The sequence below is a fragment of the Ictidomys tridecemlineatus genome, chromosome X (assembly GCF_052094955.1).
Source record: "Ictidomys tridecemlineatus isolate mIctTri1 chromosome X, mIctTri1.hap1, whole genome shotgun sequence".
Lineage (NCBI taxonomy): Eukaryota > Metazoa > Chordata > Mammalia > Rodentia > Sciuridae > Ictidomys > Ictidomys tridecemlineatus.
This window is the reverse complement of record NC_135493.1, coordinates 74486266-74509149: the sequence shown is the minus strand read 5'-3', so window position 1 is coordinate 74509149 and position 22884 is coordinate 74486266. Positions and strand designations below refer to the sequence as shown.

Below are 22884 nucleotides of genomic sequence, written 5' to 3'. Positions count from 1 at the left end.
GTAGAATTGATCCTTTTTAAAAAATTTATTTATTTGTAGCTCAACACAATATTTTTATTTTATTTTTATGTGGTGCTGAGGATCGAACCCAGCACCCTGCATGTGCTAGGTGAGTGCTCTACCACTGAGCCACAACCCCATCCCCTAGAATTGACCTTTTTGATGGTACTAGGAAGCAAACCCAAGGCTTCAATGCATGCTAGGCAAGCACATTACCACTGAGCTACACCCCCCAGCCACTGAAATATTTTTTTAAAATATTTATTTTTTAGTTATAGGTGGACACAATATCTTTATTTCATTTTTATGTGGCGCTGAGGTTTGAACCTAGTGCCTCACGTGTGCTCTACCACTGAGCCACAACCTCAGCCCCTGAAATGTTTTTAATATACCTTTCATTAGTTATTTAATATACTATATTGCTTCTTAAATGCTTGTGCCTGAAGTAAAGCAGATTCAATGAGAGATAGATGGAGGCTTATTGGATGTGAAAGAGGACTTCAAATATATTAGTGTTAAAGGCTCCAATCTTGACTCAAAACATGGTTTTAGGTTTGGGGGTGTAGCTTACTGGTAGTGTGAGCTTAGACTGTTCAAGGCCCTGGGTTCAGTCCCCAGCACCAATGAGAAAATGGTTTTTCATTCATGTAACACATGACCCAGAAATTTCACTCCTACTTTTTCTACCCAACAATTAAAATCATATGTACAAGGATGTGGGGAAAAATGTACACTCATACATTGCTGGTGGGACTGCAAATTCATGTAACCACTTTGGAAAGCAGTGTGGAGATTCCTCAGAAAACTTGGAATGGAAACAACATTTTACCCAGCTATCCCACTCCTTGGTTTATACCCAAAGGACTTAAAATCAGCATACTATAGTAACATAGCTACACCAATGTTTATAACAGCTGAAACAATAGCTAAACTGGAACCAACCTAGATGCCCATCAGTAGATGAATGGATAAAGAAACTGGTGTATATACACAATGGAATATTACTCAGCATTAAAAAAGAATAAAATTGTGGCATTTGCAGGTAAATGGATGGAATTGGAGGATATTGTGCTAAATGAAGTAAGCCAATCCCAATGAATTAAAGGCTGAATGTTTTCTCTCACTAGTGGATGCTGATCTATAATGGGGATGGAAGGGAAGAATGGAGGATCTTTGGATTGGGCAAAGGGGAGGGTGGGGAGAGGTTATGAGGGTAGGAAAGATGGTGGAATGAGGTAGATATCATTACCCTAAGTACACATATGATTGCATGAATGGTGCGTCTCTATACACCATGTACAACCAGATAATTGAAATGTTGCACTCCATTTGTGTATGATGAATTGAAATGCATTCTGTCATGTGCAACTAAATATAATAAAAAATAAATAAAATCATATATACACAAAAAACATTGTACACACATATTAGTGATAATAAAAAGTGAAAACCCAAATGTCCATCTGATGAATACAGAAATAAGATAGTCATACAATGGAATATTGACAATAAAAAGAAATTAAGTACTGATATGTGATATGAAATGGAATTTGCAGACATTATGCTAGATGAAGAGAGTTATAAAAAACTACATGTTGTATGATTGTATATAATATCCAGAAAAGACAAATCTATAAAAGAAAGACTAGTGGTTGTCTAGGAATGGCAGTGGACTATTAACAGGGATTAACTGCATGAAGCATTCCTAGAGTCATAGAAATGTTCTAAAATTGCATTTTGGTGATGTTTGCACAACTAAATTTACTAAAAATTTTTAAATTATAGACTTGAAATAGGTGAATTTTATGGTAGCTAAAACTATCTCTCAGTAAAACTGAAGGAGTATTTTGTTTTTATGGTGCAGGGTATCAAACCCAGGGCCTTGCACATACTGAGCACATGCCTTACCAATGAGCTACACCCCAGCCTCAAAACTGTTTTTTTTTTTTAAACATCAGCCTCAGCAACTTAGATCTCTTCTCAAAATAAAAAATAAAAATACTGAGGATGTAACTTAGTGGTAGAATGCACCTGGATTCAATCCCTAGTACCAAGAAAACAAACACATGGTTTTGCTCTTCCTTACTAGTACTCTTAGTATTAGTACACTACACCATACCCAATTACTATCCAGAATTAGTCACACATTTTTTTTAAATAACACATAGGATATATTGCTGAGATAGTGAAAGGGGCAAAGGATATTAAGTGATGTGTCTTTACACTTAGTCCCTAATGTAGTAGTGCTTGTAACATACAAGACCTAAATTATTTACTAACTGTAGTTTGAGAAAAAATATTGCCTGCACAGAACTAACTGACCTATTATTAGTGAGAATCTGGAAGAGAAGCTAAATCCTGAGGATGGATAAGTGTGGGGCAAGAATGAGAGAGTCAATATTAGAACACAGTTCCCTACCCTGATTATCTGGTAAAGAAAAACAAGTACAGTTACTTGTTGGTGCACTGTGCAATATGACAGTTATAGTTATTTCATCCTTTGCAAGTTGAAGAGAATTTAGAAAGCACTCAAAGAAGAAGGGAGAGGAATTGCTTTGATTTTTTTGAAAGCAACAGACCTGGTAAAATCAGAAAAGTTTATTATCATTTGTTTTGAATAATTTCAGCAAGTTGATCTTCATACAAATTCCTTTTAAATATAAAAACCAAGTTGTCAGTGTATACTCAAGACCATCAAATCAGTCCAGTATAAAAAGGACTCCTACTCAGATTTGAGGATTACACCTCCATTTATTAGAAGAAAACGGTTTGCCCATACAAAACCCAGGCCTACGTTTAGTAACTTGCTAGGCAAAAGTGGAGTAGGAGGCACTGTTAAATTAAAAGTCACTTAAGCGCCTTGCTTGCCTGTAATCCCAGCAGCTTGGGAGGCTGAGACGGGAGGATCTCGAGTTTAAAGCCAGCTTCAACAAAAGGGAGGCACTAAGCAACTCAGTGAGACCCTGTCTCCAAATAAAATAAAAAGTAGGGTTGGGGATGTGGCTCAGTGGTTGAGTGCCCCTGAGTTCAATCCCTGGTACCAAAATAAATAAATAAAAGTCACTTAAAAAGATGACAGTAAGGCAGGGGTTGTGGCTCAGTGGTAGAGCATTTGCCTAGCACATGTGAGGCACTGGATCCTCAGCACCACATAAAAATAAATAAATAAAGGTATTGTATCCAACTACAACTAAAAAAAAATTTAGGAAAAAAAAAGATGACAGTAACTTGGGCAAAGGGGTGCACGCCCATAATCCCAGCGGTTTGGGAGGCTGAGGCAGGAGGATCCCAAGTTCAAAGCCAGCCTCAGCAAATTAGTGAGGCACTAAGCAACTCAGGGAGACCCTGTTTCTAAATAAAATATTAAAAAGGGCTGGGATGTGGCTCAGTGATAAAGTATCTCTGGGTTCAATCCCCAGTACCGAAAAAAAAAAAAAAAAGACAGTAGCTAAACAGAAAGTTCCCCAAGAAGGGCTGGGGGTGTAGCTATGTGGTAGAACACTTGCCTAATGTGTGAAACCATAGCTCAATCCCCAGCACCATAAAAATTAAATCATTAATTCTCATAGACAGCCACACAGGTGGCAGCCATGTTTCTAGCCTGTATAAGCCTTTATGTTCTGTAAGCATCGCAGGGAACATCAGTCAAAATGCTTTACCCACAGCAGGGGTAAGTACAGATCTTTTTTTTTTTTTTTTTTTTTTTAGTTTTCAGCAGACACAACATCTTTTGTTTGTATGTGGTGCTGAGGATCGAACCCAGGCCGCATGTATGCCAGGCGAGCGCGCTACTGCTTGAGCCACATCCCCAGCCCAAGAACAGATCTTATGACTTCATTTCTCAATTCTCAAAAACCCAGTGCTATTTGGCATGGTAGAATGGGGTATGCACAGTGAAATTATCAACCATTATTTGTCATATGAAGAAGTATTCCTTCCATACCAAATGAAGGTCAAAAAGACAAGGAGAAAAGGAGAAGCTGGCATACTGGGAGATGGCAAGCTGAGCAACTCTAGCAAAGCCGGGCCCAGTGGTGCACGCCTGTAATTCCAGCGGCTCAGGAGGCCGAGACAGAAGGATCATGGGTTCAAAGCCAGCCTCAGCAATGGTGAGGTGCTTAGCAACTCCATGAGACCCTGTCTCTAGATAAAATACAAAACAGGGCTGGGGATGTTGCTCAGTGGTCAAGTGCCCCTGAGTTTAATACCTGGTACCAAAAAAAAAAAAAAAAAAAAAAAACTGGAACAAGCTACCCTGTAATCTCAGGTACTTGGAAAGCTAAGGCAGGAAGATTAGAAGTTCAAGGCCAGCTTCAGCAACTTTGTGAGAACCTGTTTCAAATTTTTTAAAAAAGGGTTGGGGATATAGCTCAGTGGTAAAATGCTTGCCTTGTATACACCAGGCCCTGGGTTCCATTACAAGCACCAGACAAACAAACAAATTGGGCCAGGCATGATAGTGCACACCAATAATCCAATAATTTGGGAGTCTGACAGCTGAGGCAGGAGCATTGCAAGTTTGAGGCCAGCCTCAGCAACTAAGCAAGGCTCTAAGCAATTTACTGAGACCCTGTCTTAAAATAAAAATGGCTGGGAATGTGGCTCAATGGTAAATCATGCCTCTTAAAATCCCTAGTACCAAAAAAGAAAAAAAAAAAAAAACAGAACTCCTGACAATGATTGGCAGGACAGTTTAATTGTTTTGTTTTTGTTTTATTTAGGGAATTGACCTTGAGTGGGTTTATTTTACAGGAAGTGACTAAGAGGGAAAGGGGCCATACAGAAGACTCAGATACAGCTTTTCGAGGGATTGAATAACTTCCACATCACCAAGTCGACAGTGCTAGTGAAATCTAATAGCAGATCTCATTGTGGGACCCTATCTGCAGTGCATGCACTATCATCATTAAATGCCAAACCCATCTCCTAAAGCAGAGGAACCAATAAGTCCATGGCTGATATAAACATTTGTCTCAAAGGCATAATGAGGAAAACATCAAAAAGAACAGGACCACATTATGCTTTTTGCATTTTTTTACAGCCTCATTGAGAATTCCCAGTTTCCACTAACCCAACTTCTCTGAAACTATTATCTGGTATTATATGGAACCTCCAAAAATGTTCAGTGATGAAATAAGTGTGGGAAACAATGCATACATAATAAGTTATAAAGTTCTACTGTAAAGAAACCTGATGGGTTTTATATAAATTGCTGATTCCTGAGCTTATTGGACAATAGATAGAATCCTTTAAAAATGAACATCTATTACTAGCTCAGATTTTTGGAAAATGCTGCTTAACCATTTTTGTGAAAATGTCTTATCTCAAGAATAAGAGGAATGTGTCAACATTGGGAACATGCATAACACAAATAAAATGGCTTTCAAAAACTCAGTATATTAGGACACCTATAATCCTAGCTATTTAGGAGGCTGAGGCAGGAGAATCACAAGTTTGAGGCCAGCCTGGGCAACTTAGTGAGACCCTGTCTCAAAAAGTCAAAAGGAGTGGGGATGTAGTTAAGTGGTAAAGAACCCTGAGGTTTCACCAATATGGGAAAATTAGCATGTCAGAACTGGGGGTACAGCTCAATGGGGCTTATGTGGCATGCATGAGACCCTAGGTTCAATCCCCAGGATCACAAAAAATATTAGAATGTCTAAAAGTTTAAGGCAATGATTTAAAAATCATTGTCTGAGGCACTTGCTCAATGGTAGATACAGCAAAGAAAGTCAAAGTTAGATTTCAAAGCAGACAAGCAAATGCTTCCCAAGGACAGCATGAAGATTGCTGTGCTTCATCACGGCTTGGCCAGTAGAAAAAAGAACAGCATTCAGTGGCATCTCCTTTTACTACTTGTGACAGGGGATACAGATAGACACACACAAACTTCCTCCACAAGGTTCATACCAAACTTAAAGTAGCCGTGTAGGAAATAGTCTGTCTTCTAGATTCCTCCAAAAGCCAAATAACCAGGAGTCTAGGGCTTATAGGGGAAGAGAGAAATGGCTCATGCTGGCACTTGCAACTACTATCAAAGGAAGCTTCCTTTACATTTTTAGGTGCAGTCTCCAAAGTAGCACCCAAAAGCTACAAGAGAACACATTTCTTAACATTCTTCTTTGAGGCAGGGTACAGCACTGCCCGGATAGCTTCCAAAAACACCTCATGTACCCCATCCTGCATCAGGGCTGAACATTCCAGATACTTCACAGCCCCTACCTGCTTAGCCAGCGAATTGCCTTGTTGAGGAGTTGTGGGCACTAGGCTCTGCTCCTTCAGCTTCTTCACTGTCTCATGGTCACTTCGCAGGTCCCTCTTAGTGCCTACCAGCAGAACAGGTACATTGGGGCAATGATGGGAGACTTCTGGGTGCCACTTATGCCTCACATTGGCATAAGAGGATGGGTTGCCAATGGAAAAACAAATGACAAAAATATTGGTCTGGGGGTAGGAGAGTGTCCGCAATCGATCATATTCTTCTTGGCCAGCAGTATCCCACAGATTCAGGCTGACGATTTGGCCATCCACAGATGTTTGGGCACTATAGTTGTCAAAGACAGTGGGGATATACTCCTCAGGAAATGCATTTGTAGTGTAACTGATGAGGAGGCAGGTCTTACCCACAGCCCCATCTCCTACAACCACACATTTGATGGTCTGCATTCTTCCCTTGTAATCCTATGTACAAGAGAAAAAACATTCAGAGATATTTGGTTAATTTAGGGAGCTTTATAAACATTTCTGAGAAGGAAGAGAAAGGAAAGCAACCCCCCCACACACACACACACATATTCCCTGTGCCCCTAACACCATAGAAGAGTAATCTGGGAAAGCTTGTATAGGACAAGAGTTTTTACACTGGACTGTTTTTACACTTTACAGTCCACTGGAGCTTGTGGACTGTGAGAGGACAGGCTTTAGTTGGTTCTAGAAGCCACCTCTGGGATTGTGAAAATATTATATGTATGTGTATAAATAAATTTTTCTTCAAAGAAGATCCAAAGTTGTCAGATTCTCAAAAGTAGTTGTAAATCCAGACAGATTAGAAACTATTCATATACATAGGTATGAATGTTAAGTTGTTGTCATAAGGTTTGGATATACTATATCAAAGGTGCTAACATACTGCAGGTACTCAGGAAATGGTAACTATAATTTTAAAAAACATAGGCATAGAGAGGTTTCCAAGATTGAAAAATGGTACTCACCATATAATAGTTATTTGTTACACATTTGTCATAGGGTCTGGATATACTTTATCAAAGGTGCTAACATTGCAGGTGTTCAGTAAATGGGGATTGATTAATTTTAAAAAAATAAGTGTAGCCAGTCTCAGTGGCTCATGCCTTTCTTTATTCCAACAACTCAGGAGGCTAAGGCCGGAGGCCTTGTAAGTTGGATGCTTGCCTGGGCACCTTGTCTCAAAATTTTAAAAAATAATAATAAAAAGAGCTGAGGATGTATTTCAGTGCCAAGGCACCCCCCCAGGTTCAATCCCCAGTACCAAAAAATGAGTCAAGGCTCCGAAGTCAGACTTCCTGGAGTCAAAAAGCTTCCTAAGCTTCATGAACTTGGGCAAGTTCTTAACCTGTGTTAAATAAAAGAAGATATGTGTAGTAGTTATTAATCACTGTCATATACACAGTCCTCATTAAATGTTAGAAGCTATGATGATGTATTTTGTTCATTTGTTTCATTTTTTGTTGTTGATGTTGTTGTTTTATTTTTGTGTGTGTGGTGTTAGAAATCCATTTCAGGGCTTCTCAAACGCCAGACTGTTGCTCTACCACTGAACAACACCCTCAGCCTTCGACTTCTTAATTCTACTAATACTATACTACTGAGGGAAGGCAAAAATTCTGTAATATGGTTTCAATGCTAGAAAAACCAGAGGTCTCATACCATCTTCCCACCTTATCTGAACAAAACAACACCACCATGCTATTGTCCATTTCTTCATGAATCAAGTATTTCAAAGTAAATGATATGACATAGATAATCTCCAGAAGTATATATAAACATGTGCTCTCGTGTTTACACCCCCCATATTAATATCCTATCACTGTCCTGCCCTCAATTTAAGCTGCATTCTACTTTCTTTTTTTTAAAAAAAAAATTCCTTGTTCTTTTTAGTTATACATGACAATAGAATATATTTTGATATATATACATGGAGTACAACTTCCCATTTTTGTGGTTGTACATGATGTGGAGTACATTCTACTTTAGATTCTTAGTTATTGCAATTTTGCTTTGTTCGGTACTGGGGATTGAACCCAGGGGTGCTTAACTAATCCACATCCCCAGCCCTTTTTATTTTGAGACAGGGTCTTGCTAAATTACTTAGGACCTCACTAAGTTGCTAAGACTAGCTCTGAACTTGGAATCCTTCTGCCTCAGCTTCCTAACCTGTTGGGATTACAGGTGTATACCACCACACTCAGCAGACTATATCTCTCTCATTTTCTTTCTTTCTTTCTTTCTTTTTTTTTTTTTTTTGAACCAGAGATTGAACCAAGGGGCACTTAACCACTGAGCCACATCACCAGGCCTTTTTACATTTCATTTACAGACAGGGACTTGATGAGTTGCTTAGGGCCTCGCTAAATTGCTGAGACTAGTATATATATAACACAATACCTTTATTTTGTTTATTTATTTTTGTGTGGTGCTGAAGATCAAACCCAGTACCTCACACATGCGAGGCTAGTACTCTACCACTAAGCCACAACCCCAGCCCCTGAGGGCTGGCTTTTAACTCACAATCCTCCTACCTCAGCCTCCCAATCTATTTGGATTATAGGTGTGTACCACCATGCCCAGCCAGACTCAATCTTTTTTATTTATTTTTAAAATATTTTTGTAGTTGTAGATGGACACAATACCATTATTTTATTTATTTATTTTTATGTGGTACTGAGGATTGAACCCAGTGCCTCATACTTGCAAGGCAGGCACTCTGCCACTGAGCCACAATCCCAGCCCCAGACTCAATCTTTATAACATTAATTTCTTCAAGCGTCAGAACATGGAGGAAGGGGATTGTCATATGTATTTGGTTACAGGGATAAAAACAAGAATTTCTCACCTTGGTAATTTAGAGAAATAACACTCCCATATTGCTGTCATATTGGGCAAACAAAAGAAGAAAAAAAAAATACCTCATCATGGGTCAGTTTAAAGAGAAGTTGGCCTTCAGAGCATGTTTCACTTAAGCCCACTAGGGGTAGCTCTCCGCTCACATAATTCTAACCAGGGAGACCGTCCATAGATCCCATACCTAAAAAAAGTCCAGAGCATAATTCAGCTCTGATGGGCAACTATGCCCTAGGAATAGGCATAACAATTACACAAATTCTATGATAACAGGGCAAAGCCACCACCACACTCCCTGTGAATAGCCTTTTTTAACTTCCTGTCTGGATTCTCTTCCTATGAATTCCTACATCAGTTAGCCTATACAACCCCACTTCCAGCCTCCTTAGATATCATCCAGTGTGTGAAACTCCTGCTCAAAGGGACTGCTTTCAGGACAACAGTACAATTGGGGGATGGTAGGTTGCAGAACCAGGGTAAAACTTAAGCACAAAGACTACTTTGTACCCTAAGTTCAGCCCCTAAAATAACTGGGAAAAGTTATCTGTACTTGTTTATCTTGGTTTATATCTACTAGTGCTCCTGGCATATATGGTCTACAGATAATGACTATACATGGCACACTAATGGCTGGGTGCCTAGGTAATAGTATGCAGTCAGAATATCACAGAAATAAGAAAATCCAAAGCAGTACCAACTTCTTATAAACACTTTCATTCATAGCAAAATCTCTATGAAAGGCAGGGTTTAGCAAAAGTCCCAGGTGGGGGGGGGGCTTCATTGCACAATTCACTTATTTGTATTAAGCCCATGTATTCTGGACACTGTTTTCTCATGTATGTGTTTGAAATTTTTAATAGTTATAAAGTCTCAAAATAATGCTAAAAATATTTTAAAGAGTTGGGGGCTCTGAGAAAAAGCTAGGAATTATTTAAAGAAAGGAAAATATTTTAGGTTGCATCACCTATATGAGAAAAGGTTTATATCAACTCCAACATCTGGCACCATGCTGTCCTTGTCAAGGATCATGCACAATTTTCCTCAACTCATCACCACCACTATCCATATATTCTCCCAGATTCTACCCTAGGCACTGCACTGCTGGGAGGGATCTTTAAAGGGGTAAAAACAACAAAAACTTCCTTAACCTTAGAAACTTAGTTTGGTGGAAAGGATAGGCTATACATTAAAAGGCAAATAAGGCCAGATCTAGTGGTGCACTCCTGTGTCTTCCAGTCTTTTTTTTTTTTTTTTGTAGATGGACACAATACCTTTATTTTATTTTTACAGGGCTGCTGAGGATTGAACCCAGTCCCTTACACGTGCTAGGCAAATGCTCTACCACTGAGCTACAGCCCCAGCTCTTCCAGTCTTATCAAGTATCCTCCACAAATAGTCTACCCAGCAGGCAATTTTCTCCTAAGCTATATTCACAACATTCAAGTCAGGCATGGTGGCAACCCACCTGCAATCCCAGCAGCTCTGGAGACTGAGGCAGGAGGACTGCAAGTTCAAAAGCCAGCCTCAGCTACTGAGACCCTATTTAATAATTTAAAAAGGAGGATGGGGCTGAGGTTCATTGGTTAAGTGCCCCTGGGTTCAATCCCCAGTACAAAAAAAAATCAACAATATTCAGGATCAGCTCAGAATAGTACTGTTTATAACACATTCTCCAAGTTGCAATCTTCCCACGTCTGTGTCTACATCCATGTAAAATTACTCTGTAACTTTCTGAAACCAAAACAATTCAGTATAAGTTTCCCATTTTTATTTACTACTTTCTTCAATTTAGTTATCTACAGAATAGAGGAAGCTTTTTACATTGAAGACTGCTTTGATTCAAGACTGGTCAAAGGAGACTTTCAAGGCGCTTGTGGATGATGGAAACCTAGTGAACACTTCCCAACCCTGGGGGAGGGGTGGGAAGAGGAGGAGGGTTTTTATCTGACGCTAGGAAACTTAACCTAAGGAGGGGCAAGTCTAGTGACCCAATCACAGAAACCACAAGCCCACTCAGCACTTTCCTCACATTCTCCACCAAGGGTAGTTTACTCCAGTTTCATAAGGACTACTAAGCCTGGGACAGAGAGGTGCCCCCCCACGCACACACACACACACACACACACACAACATAGGATTCACAAATAGGAAGGGTTGGGTCAATCTCCCAGACCTAGCAGACCTACACATATCTCACTCTACCCCACCCCCAGCAAATTCCTTCCATTCAGGGAGTAGCTCAAATCCTAAGGCAACTGTCCCTGGGAAATAGGGAGACTCTAGCAGAAAGAAGGTAGTTGGCTGTGGGAGGGTCTGTCTGTCCATAAAGGTTACCCGGCAAAGTCTGATCTTTATCCAGCGCTGCCGATGGACTGCTGCTGGCCGGCTGGCGAAGCGTCCGGGAGTTCTTGAGTGGGGCTAGGAAAGACAAGCTGTGAGAGCTCAGCGACACATCCGGGTAGCGACTGAGTCCCACCCCATCGTTGGACGCAGTCTTCACTCGATGCCCCGAGACCTCCTGGGAAGTGGAGTTCCAGGGCCCGCCTAGCTATCAGCGAGTCACAGGCTCTTAAACCACACTTTAAGGACTACTTAAGATCCCAACCCCAGTACCAAATAACTTCTTTACCTTAGCGAAATGAGACCACTCTCTCCTTCCAGTCTCCAGAGCTCCACGGTGCCTGGCTTGAATGTTTCTTATTGTGAATGTAGCTTGGGAGAAAATTGCCTGCTGGGTAGACTATTTGTGGAGGATGCTCTATTAGATAAGACTGGAAAACTCAGAGGTCTGGACCTCTGACTTTCCCAAGACCAATATTAATATAGACTTAAGGACCAGAGAAGGTTTTTGAAAAAATGAAGGGGATAAAATGAGGTAGTGAGGGAATTAGGGTTTCTTTTTGTTACCATATATTAGTTTGGATACGTTTTTTGTCCTTTTGGGGGGCCGGCGGAAAGGTACTGGGGATCAAACCTAGGAGTGCTTTACCATTGAGCTATACTCCCAGTCCTTTTATTTTTTTTAGAGAGAGAGAGAGAGAGAGAGAGAGAGAGAGAGAGAGAGAATTTTAATATTTATTGTTTAGGTTTTTTTCCAGCGGACACAGCATCGTTTGTATGTGGTGCTGAGGATCAAACCCAGGCCGCACGCATGCCAGGTGAGCTTGCTACCACTTGAACCACATCCCCAGCCCCCCAGTCCTTTTATTTTACTTTGGGGTGGGGTGCTAGAAATCAAACCCCAGGCTTCATGCATGCCAGGCAAGCACTCTATCACGGAGTCACACCCCCAATCCCATTTACATTTTTTGGAGTTTTATATAAATGAAATCATACAGTATGCATTCTTTTAAAACAACTTTATTGACATACAAATTCACATAACCACACAGTAAATCCATTTACAGTGCACAATTCAAGCTAGGGTGTAGCTCACATACCTATAGTCTCAGCTACTAGGGAACCTGAGACAGGGTGGCAACTTTTGAGGCCAGTCCTGGCAATTTAGTGCAACACTGTCTCAAAATTTAAAAAAGAAAAAGACTGGGAATGTAGCTCAGTGGTAGAGCACCCTCCCAGGTGCAATTCCTGTACCACCATATTATCCACCCCCCCCCAAAAAAAATTAAGAAAAAGTACAATTCAATTTTTTTAAGATTTGTTTTTTTGTTGTAGTTGGACACAATATCTTTATTTTATTTATTTTTATGTGGTGCTGAGGATTGAAGCCAGGACCTCACATGTGCTAAGCAAGCGCTCTGCTGCTGAGCCACAACCCCAGCCTCTACTATGTTAGTATTACACTGTTTTAAAATTGTAAAATGTGTAGCAAAATTTGCCATTTTAGCATTTATTTCAGTCCTTGGGATGGAACCCAGGGAATCCAGCATGCTAGACAAGCCCTCTACCACCTAGCTACAACTTCAGCCTCCATGTAACCATTTATGTAGTTCAAAAGCATTGAATACATTCTTAAATTGTGCAACTATTACCACCATTTCTGAAATTTTCATCACCTGAAACAAATCCCTGTACATACTAAAAATAACTCTCCATATAGAGCTCAGTGGTGCCATCTGTAATTCCAACACTTTGAGAGGATGAGGCAGGAGGATCACCAGTTCAAAGCCAGCCTCAGCAACTTAGTGAGACTGTAAGCAACTCACTAAAACTCTGTCTCTACATAAAACATAAGGGCTGGTGATGTGGCTCAGTGGTTAAGCAACCCTGCATTCAAACCCTGGCTCCACAAAAAAATAAAACTCTCCATTACCTCGTTCCTTTCCCCTAGCCTTTGGTAACCTCTAATTCACATTTTATTTATGAATTTGCTATTCTAGATATCTCATATCAGTGAAGTCATACACTACATATTTGACTTTGTGTGCGGCTTATTTTACTTAGCAAATATTTAAGGTTTATCCATATTATACAATGTATCAGTACTCCCTTCCCTTTTTTGGTGGGGGAGTACTGAGGATTGAACCTAGGGACAGTCTACCACTGAGCTACATCTCCATCCCTTTTTTAAATTTTGAAATGGTCTTGCTAAATTGCCCAGGTTGGGCACAATCTTGCAGTCCTCCTGCCTCAGCCTCTCAAGTCACAGGGATTACAGGTGTGCCCTGCCACAGGCCTGCCTAGCACTTCATTAATTTTTATGGTTGAATAATATTCCACTGGGCTGGGGATGTGGCTCAAGCGGTAGCGCGCTCGCCTGGCATGAGTGCGGCCCGGGTTCGATCCTCAGCACCACATACCAACAAAGATGTTGTGTCCACCGAGAACTAAAAAATAAATATTAAAAATTCTGTCTCTCTCTCTCTCTCTCTCCCCTCTCTCACTCTCTCTTAAAAAAAAAAGAATAATATTCCACTGTATGGATACACAAAGTTTTGTTTATTGATTCATCTGTTAATGGACATCTGGATTATTTGCACCTTTGGGATATTATCAATAATACTATAAGGAAACCTGGCATTGAAGTATCTTGTTTCATTTTCTCCATTGTTTTTCACTGATTTCTACCTTTTATTTCTGTTCTTATCCTTTGAGTTTTATTTGTTCTTCCTTGTTTATTAAGTGAAAACTGAAGTCATTATTTTGAGATCCTTCTTCAGTTCTAACAATGGTTTCTGGAGGGTTTAAGGGGGGTTATCAGCTTGCTTTAGTTTTGAAAGCATCCTGAGCTGGGCATGGTTGCACATATCTGTGGTCTGAAAACAATAAACATATCATTAATTTCTGGTAGATTTGTTTATGCTGGGGATTGAATCCAGTGCCTCACTCACACTGGGAAAATACTACTGAGCTGCACCCCAATACTCCAAATGAAGGTGTTTATTGCTAAAAACTTATCCCATTTTTTGCTTTAGAAGAATTCCATAAGTTATGATAGTTTTGCTCAGTTCAAAATATTTTCTTTCTTAAAAAAATATTTTATTAGTTGTTGATGGACTTTTATTTATATTTGTATGTGGTGCTGAGAATCGAACCCAGTGCCTCACACATGCTAGGCAAGCACCGTACCACTGAGCCACAACCCCAGCCCCAGTTCAAAATATTTTCTAAGTTCTCTTTTGATTTCTTCTTTGATCCATGGATTATTTAGAAGTACACTGTTTCAAGTATTTAGGGATTTTCCAGATCTTTCTTAATGATACCTAGTTCAATTCCATTGTGCTCAGATAACTTTTCTATGTCTTGGTTTTTGTTGAATTTATGGACTTACTTTATGACCTAGAACATAGACTATTATGATAAACAGTCCATGTAACTGAAAAAAAAAATGTATTTTGTTGTTGGATAGAGTCTTCTATAAATATCAGCCAGATAAATTTGATTGATAGTATTGTTCACTTCTACTATATCCTTGCTTATTTTTGTTGTTGTTGTTACTGCAGATTGAACTCGGGGGCACTCGACCACTGGGCCATATCCCCAGCCCTATTTTGTGTTTCATTTAGAGACAGAGTCTCACTGAGTTGCTTAGTGCCTCACTTTTGCTGAGGCTGGCTTTGAACTCACAATCTGCTTGCCTATGTCTCCTGAACCACTGGGATTATAGGTGTGCACCACTGAGCTTGGCTATCCTTGCTGATTTTATGCCTACTTGTCCTATAAGTTTTTTGTGGGGGTGGTTACTGGGATTGAACCCAGGGACATCCAGCTATGAAGCTACACCTCAGCCCATTTTTAAATTTTGAGACAAGGTCTAAGTTATTGAGGGCCCTGCTAAAATGCTAAGGCTGGCCTCAAGCTTATGATCTCCTGCCTCAGCCTCCTGATTTGCTGGGATTACAGGCACACACCACCATACCTGGCTTGTGTGTTTTTTAAAAAAATTTTGTGGTGCTGGGGATTGAACCCAGGGCCTTGTGCACGTGAGGCAGGCACAACGGAGCTATATGCCCAGCCCATAATTTTTTTAAGTCTTTATTTAGGATAGTTAAGGCTTCTTCATTAATTGACCCCTTAGTTGAAATTACATTCTTTATTCTTGGTATCTTTGCTCTGAAATTTATTTTGTCTAATATTACTATATTGGATTACTGTTAGCAATGGTAATATCTTTTGACCTAATTTTACTTTTAACTTATTCATGTCTTTGTATTTTAAGAGCTTTTCCTGCAAGAATAACAACAGTCAGGTCTTGGTTTTTACTCTACCTAATCATCTGTAACCTGCAATTGGGGTGTTTAGATTGTCAAAAATGTGACTGCTGATATGATCATATTTGAACATATTATTTTTCTATTTGTTTCCTAATTGTCCCATCTATTCTTTGTCTCATTTTCTGCCTTCTTTTGAATTAATCAATACTGATTTTACTCCATTTTATCTCTTTGTTGGCTTATTAGCTATACCTTTTTTATGGGGGTGGGGGTTCTGGAGATTGAACCCCAGGGTCTCATCCATTAAGCAAGCACTCTACCACAAAGTTGAATTCCTCAGCCCAAGCTATACCTGTTTCCAAACTATACTTTTTTTTTTAAGCAGCTGCTTCAAGGTGTATAATGCACATCTTTAGTTTTTCACAGTCTACCTTCAAGTATTACTATACTGAGGTCAGGAGGAAGAGATAAGGCTAAAAAGATAGGGAAATGGGTCCCTGGATGACTTCCTGGGCAGCAAAGCACACACTAAAGCAGCTACAAATTTTTGCTGAGAAACTTACAAAAACAATATTTTTATTTTTGGTACTGGCGATTGAACTCAAGGGCGCTCAAACACTGAGCCACATTCCCAACCCTATTTTGTATTTTATTGACAGGATCTCACTGAGTTGCTTAGTGTCTTGCTTTTCACTGAGGCAGACTTTGAATTTGCAATCCTCCTGTCTCAGCCTCCCTAGCTGCTGGGATTACGGGTGTACACCAGTGTGCCCCACTAAAAATGTTATTTTTAAATTGGGACATATGTGACCTGGAGTCCATAGGAAATCAGGATATATATGACGGAGAGTCCACAGGCTCTCCAAATAAAGAAAATGCCTGATCAATACTTTGATTGGGCCAGGGACTGACTTCCTTAAACTTATAGATCCATATAAACCCTATACAATAGCTATTCACTCCCAACACTCTCAGGTCCCCTCCCCACTGTGGGAGTTTTACTTTGCTTTGCTCTAATAAATTCTTGTACTTTGTTTTCACCTTCTACTGTCTGAGAATCTCATTGTTTGAATTCCTGAGATAAAGAACTCACCCAACTCCACACTCCAGGTTTTAATATCACTTCAGAATTTAAGATTCTTACATTAATATATTTTGATTTTTGTCTTCCTGCACTTCATGCTGTTGACATGTATTTTACTTTTACTACAAAATAACCCATGATACTTTGTTACTGATTTTGTTCAAATGTTTTTTTTTTTTCTTCTTCTTCTTTTTGGTAGTGTTAGGGACTGAACTCAAAGGCCTCAGGTATGCTAGGCATGCACTCTTGACACTGAGCTACAACACCAGCCCTATTTTTTCTATGTTGTCCAGGCTGGCCTCCAATTCCTGGGCTCAAGTGATCCTCCTGCCTCAGCTTCCCAAGTAGCTAGGACTAACTATAGGAGGGCTACCATGCCCAGATTACACAATTTATAGACATTTTTTTTCTTTTTGATATTGGGACTGAACCAGGGCCTCACACATATTAATTGTACACTTTACCACTAAGCCAGACTCCCAGACCCACAGACTATTTTTTAGATCAGTTTTGGGTTCACAACAAAAATAAGCACAAATACAGCATGTACTCCCTGCCATCACATGTGTAGTCTCCTCTGCTATCTCAACATCCCACACCCCTATACTTGTACATTTGTAACCATTATAGTACAATACAGGATAGTTTTACTACAGTAAAATCCTCTGTGCTACTCCTATGCCTCCCTTCTATCCCCTTAACCTCTGGAAACCAGGGATCTTTTTAGTGTCAAAGTTTTGCCTTTTCTAGAATGTTACATAGTTGGTTGACCGCTATGTAGCCTTTTCAGATTAGCTTTCACTTGGTATATGTACTTGAGGTTCTCCCATGTCTTTTTTCCATGTCTTGATAGCACTTTAAATAGACTTATTTTTTTAGAGCAGTTTTAGGTTCACAAATAAAACTGAATAGAAACTAGTATTCACATATACTCTGCTACTCATGCATAGCCTATTAACATCCCACCCCAGGATGCTACCTACATTTCTTAAATCAATAACACTACACTGACAAATCATTATCATTCCCAAATCCAGAGTTTACCATAGCCCAGTGTTCACACTTTGTGTGTTATATATTCTTTAGGTTTTCACAAATATATGACACTTATCCATCATTATAGCATCACAGAGTAATTTCCCTGCTGTAAAGATCCTCTGCTCTGTGTTCATCCCTCTTTCCCCCTAAACTCTGGTACTGATCCTTTGTATAATCTCCATAGGTTTGTCCCCAGAATGCTAAATACAGTAGTTGGAATCATCCAGTATACAGCCTTTTAAGATTGGCTTTCCTCAGTAATACACATTTAGGCTTTCTCCGCTAGCTTTTCATGAGCTGATAGTTCATTTCTTGTCAGTGCCAAATAGTAGTTCATTGTTACATACACCTACTAGTTTATTTATCTATTCACTGAAGGACATCTTGGATGCTTGCAAGCATTGGTAATTATAACTAAAACTGCTATAGGGATTGAGAATATAGCCCAGTTGCTAAGAGTGCTTGCAGAGCATGCACAAGGCCCTGGGTTCAATCCCCAGCACCACCAAAAACAACAACAACAAAAAAAAAAAAAAAAAAAAAAAACTGCTATAAAAATCCACTGGCACACATCTACAGTCCCAACTTCTTGGGAGGCTAAAGCAAGAAGACAGTTTAAGCCCAAGAGTTTGAGGCCAGCCTGGACAACATCATAAGATCCCAACCACTCACCCCAAATACAAAAAGAATAGGTTTGCAGGTCATTAGGTACATACCAAGGAGCCCAATTGCCAGATCATATGGCCAATTACTACTTTTGCTCTGTGCTAGGATTGAACCCAGGGCCTCAAATATACTAAATATACTACATTTGAACTATATCCCCAGCCCCCCTCAATGTAAGTACACACACACACAAATATATCATGTATGCATTTGTTCATATGTATGTTTATATGTATATTTATATTCATTCTGGGGATTGAAACCAAGGGCTCTTTACTACTAAGCTATATTCCCATCTCTTTTATTATTCTGAGACAAAGTCTGGCTAATTTTCTGAGACTGACCTTGACCTTGTAATCCTCCTGCCTTCACCTCCCTAGCCACTAGGATCGTAAGCATTTGCTACTGTACCTGGTTTCAGTTATATTTTATCTATTTATTCAAGTACAGGGATTGAACTCAGGGATGCTGAACCACTGAGCCACATCATTAGCCCTTTTTATCTTTTGAGACAGGATCTCTCTGAGATGCTCAGAGCCTCATTAAGTTGCTGAGGCTGGCTTTGAACTTTTGATCCTCCCGCCTCAGCCTTCAGAGCCACTGGGATTACAGTGTGTGTCTCTGCACCTGACATCAATTATATTTTAAAAACAGGTTTACTGGGGTACAATTTACATACCAAAAAGTACTGATTTTTTTTTTTTTTTGGTGATGCTGGGGATTGAAAGAGCCTTGTGCATGTGAGGCAAGCATTGGTAATTATACCAACTGAGCTAAAATTTACTGATCTTAAGTGTAAAATTAATTATCATTACAATCTGATCTTAAAGCATTTGACATACCCCCAAAACTCCTCAAGCTCATTTGCAGTCACTCCCTGTTCCCAACCTAGCCTAGAATAATGCAAAATATGGCTTTAATAAGTTTATCTTTTCCTAAATATTTCACTTAAATGGAATCATAAATCACCTATGACTTCTTTCACTTAGTATGTTTTTAAGCTCATCCATGTTGCATCATGTATAAATATTTAATTTTCTTTTATTGCATACCTATATTTTTTTCTTTTAAAAATCAATTTATTAAGGTTGGGTATGGTGGTACATAACTGTAATCCCAGCAACTCCAGAGGCTGAGGCAGGAGGACTGCAGTTCAAAGGCAAGCTCAGCAACTTAGTAAGGTCCTATGCAATTCAGCAAGACCCTGTTTCAAAAATTTAAAAAAAAAATCCAGGCACAGTGGCACCAACTTGTAATCCCAGCAATGCAGGAGGCTGAGGCAGAAGGATGGCAAGTTTTAGGCCAAACTCAGCTATTTAGCAAGATGCTTATCTTTTTAAAAAAATTTTTTAGATGTACATAGACACAATATCTTTATTTATTTTATGTGGTGCTGAGGATCAAACCCAGTGCCTTACACATGCAAGCCAAGTGTTCTACCACTGAGCGAATTCTTACCACTTAAGCAGTCTTCCTGCCTCAGACTCCCAAGAAGCTGGGACTATAGGTGTGTGCCACTGGATTTTTATAGCAGCTTTTGTCCCAGCCCAAGACGCTTATCTTAAAAAATAAAAAGGTCTAGGGATGTAGCTCAGTGGTAAAGCATCCCTAGGTTCAATCACCTGTGCCAAAAAGAAAAAAAAGTATAACAAGAGCCAATGCAGTGATGAATCCTAGCATATCCCATCTTGAGCATCTGAGACAGGATAATCATAAATTCAAGGCCAGCCTTGGCAAGTTAGCAAGACCCTGTCTCAAAACAAAAAATAAAAAGGGTTGGGGATATAGCTTAGTGGTAGAGTACCCCTATCAACCCCCAGCACCAAAAGGAAAAAAAAACAGTATAATGAGACACTACTTTTTTTCCTATTTAAAAAAGTGTGATAAAGCATGATAAGCCAAGCATGGTAGCACTCACCTGTAATCTCAGCAGGAGGATCCCATGTTAAAAGCTAGCTTCAGCAATTTAGCAAGGCCCAATGAAACTTAACAAGACCCTGTCTCAAAATAGGGCTGGGGATGTAGCTTAGTGTTTGAGCACCCCTGGGTTCAAACCTTGGTACCAAAGTGGGGGGAAAAAACCATGATAATATAATATTTTCGCAAGGATATAGAGAAACACAAACTCCTATTTGGTTATTGGACCATTAATCAGTATGCAGATTTGGAAGGCAATACAAAATTTTATAAGTACATATCCCTCTGTTATTTCATTTTTGTAGTACTGGGGGTTGACTCCAAATGCATACTATTTCTGAGCTACAGCCCAGACCTTTTAATTAATTAATTAGTTTATTCATTCTTTTCTTATACTTGGGACTGAACCCAGGAGAGCTCTGCCACTGAGCTACATCCCCAGCCCTTTTTATTTTTTGAGACAGCATGTTACTAATTTAGCAAGGCTGGCCTTGAACCTGTGGCTCCTCTTGTCCCAGCATCCTTGGGATTACAGAAGTGTGCACCACTGTGCTCAGCTCACTCATTTATTTGCCATACTGGGAATTGAACATAGGGCCCCACATATGCTAGGCAAGAGTTCTACTAGTGAGCCACATCCTAAGCTCTATTTTGTTTTGAGACAGGGTCTAACTAAATTGATGAGGCTAGCCTTAAATTTGTGATCCTCCTGCCTCAGGCTTTTGAGTAGCTGGGATTATAGGCATACACCAAGGCACCTGGCTCATACTTTTTTTTTTTGGTAAGAAAAAAAAACCCAATTCCAATAGGCTTAAGCAATAAACAGAATTTATTGGATCAAAACTACAAATTCCTGATGAAAAATATTTATAATTGGTTTGACTCCACAGATAACAATATCATTGCCAGGCACAGTGGCACACCTGTAATCCCAGCAGCTTGGGAGGCTGAGGCAGGAAGATTGCTAGATCAAAGACACCCTCAGCAAAAACAAGGCACTAAGCAATTCAATGAGATCCTGTCTCTAAATAAAATACAAAATAGGGCTGGGGATGTGGCTCAGTGGTTGAGTGCCCCTGAGTTTAATCCCTGGTACACCCCAAAAAATTAAAAAAAAAATCAGTGTCACCAAGGACCTAATTTCCTCACATCTGTCAATTTAGCCTTCCAAAGTATGAGCTTCAATCCTAAATTTGACTCCCTTCTTGACAGTAAAAGGGCTGCAGCATTTGAAGAAGGCTTCATATTAGTCACACCACATTGTTTGAAAGAAGAAAGAAAGGTAGCTTCCAGTATATTTCTCAGAATAAAAAACAAAACCAAAAAAATCTTCTTTTCCCAAATCATTCAGCAAATATTCTCAAACATTTCATTGATTTGTATTAGGTCACTGATATGCATTGATTGTCTTTAACAAGACCCTGTCTCAAAATAGGGCTGGGGATGTAGCTCAGTGTTTGAGCACCCCTGGGTTCAAACCTTGCCTGACCCAATCACTGAAGCGGGATAACGACTTGCCTTGATTGGGTCACACCCAAGATACTCCCTTCTAGAAACTGGGGGTGAGATCAATCCTTTGTCCTCACCCCCACTTTATGACTGCCGAGCAATGGGGAATATATAGAATGGACCTTGGGAAGGGAATCACATAGCTATAATATATATTGATCCAGCAACCATATTTCTAGGAATTCACTTTACAACTATTTTGGCACGTGTATATAAATAAGTATGTTCAAGGAAAGTGCAAAGTGTGTAAAATAGGAAATTTGAAACAATTAAAATGCTTAGGACTGACTAAATAAATTATGACATCTCCAATGGGATCAGAAATTAGTAAAAAACAAACAGAAAGAGTGTTAAGTAAATTGTTAGAGGAAGGAGGCATCCCAGTAAAATCAAGAGCAGTCAGGGTATACGTTGATACAATACAAAAATGTAGCCCATGGCTTTTTAAGGAGGAGTTGTTAAATATATCACAATGGAACCATCATGGTGAAGATTTAAAAAGAATAGAAAAGAAAAACCCAGGAACTCTGCCAGTTGGCACACTGACATTGTGGGCATTGGTATCTGGTTTGCTTAGTCCAAAGCCTTCAGTTCAGACAAAGGTAGAGGAAGGAGAAGACATATTGATTCAAGTAAAAGAGAAGGTCTCTCAAGTTAGTCAGAAAGAGGAAAAGATTCAAGTAAAAGAGAAGGTCTTTCGAGCTAGTCAGATAGAGGAAGAAAGCTTAGAGAAGAAAAAGCCATCAGGGGAAAAATTACAACAGGAGACTGCTACTAACACCTTTCTATCACCAGAGGACGTAAATGTCCAACTAACAAGGCCACCTCCATATGCTGGGAGGCCCCCAACCCCCGCAGTTAATAGTTGGGATCCTGAGACAGGATCTCAAATATTAACATTCCCTGTATTTGAGGCAGGAGGGCAGCGAATTCACCATGCTTTAAATTTCAAAACAG

At 39.7% G+C, this 22884-nt stretch overlaps 1 protein-coding gene and 1 long non-coding RNA gene across 10 annotated transcripts in view; one reads left to right on the top strand and one right to left on the bottom strand.

Moving 5' to 3' along the window:
• Positions 1-22884, top strand: part of LOC144371722 (uncharacterized) — a 34217-nt gene that overhangs the window by 3780 nt on the left and 7553 nt on the right. The gene's annotated exons all lie outside the window — the stretch shown is intronic.
• Positions 4678-12097, bottom strand: LOC101956912 (rho-related GTP-binding protein RhoG). 9 transcript variants are annotated; one of them, XM_078034683.1, is made up of 4 exons: positions 11434-12097; positions 9165-9283; positions 7508-7591; positions 4678-6681 (listed from the first exon to the last, which is right to left on the bottom strand). In XM_078034683.1, the coding sequence occupies exons 3-4, from the start codon at positions 7568-7570 to the stop codon at positions 6091-6093; spliced, it is 654 nt and encodes a 217-aa protein (XP_077890809.1). In that variant the 5' UTR covers positions 7571-7591; positions 9165-9283; positions 11434-12097; the 3' UTR covers positions 4678-6090. The 9 variants fall into 9 exon arrangements, with proteins under 9 accessions (XP_077890809.1, XP_021575611.1, XP_040137904.1 ...); XM_021719936.3 differs by lacking the exon at positions 9165-9283 and adding an exon at positions 9092-9125; XM_040281970.2 differs by having other exon boundaries at positions 7212-7591; positions 11434-12092.

What these genes read in the sequence shown, in the direction of transcription:
- LOC101956912 (XM_078034683.1), bottom strand. Translation starts at nt 7,570, where the DNA reads ATGAAGCTTAGGAAGCTTTTTGACTCCAGGAAGTCTGACTTCGGAGCC. An exon ending in GAGCCTTGACTCATTTTTTG is followed by an intron (nt 6,682 to 7,507) that starts GTACTGGGGATT and finishes TCTTGTACATAG; the next exon opens with GATTACAAGGGAAGAATGCA.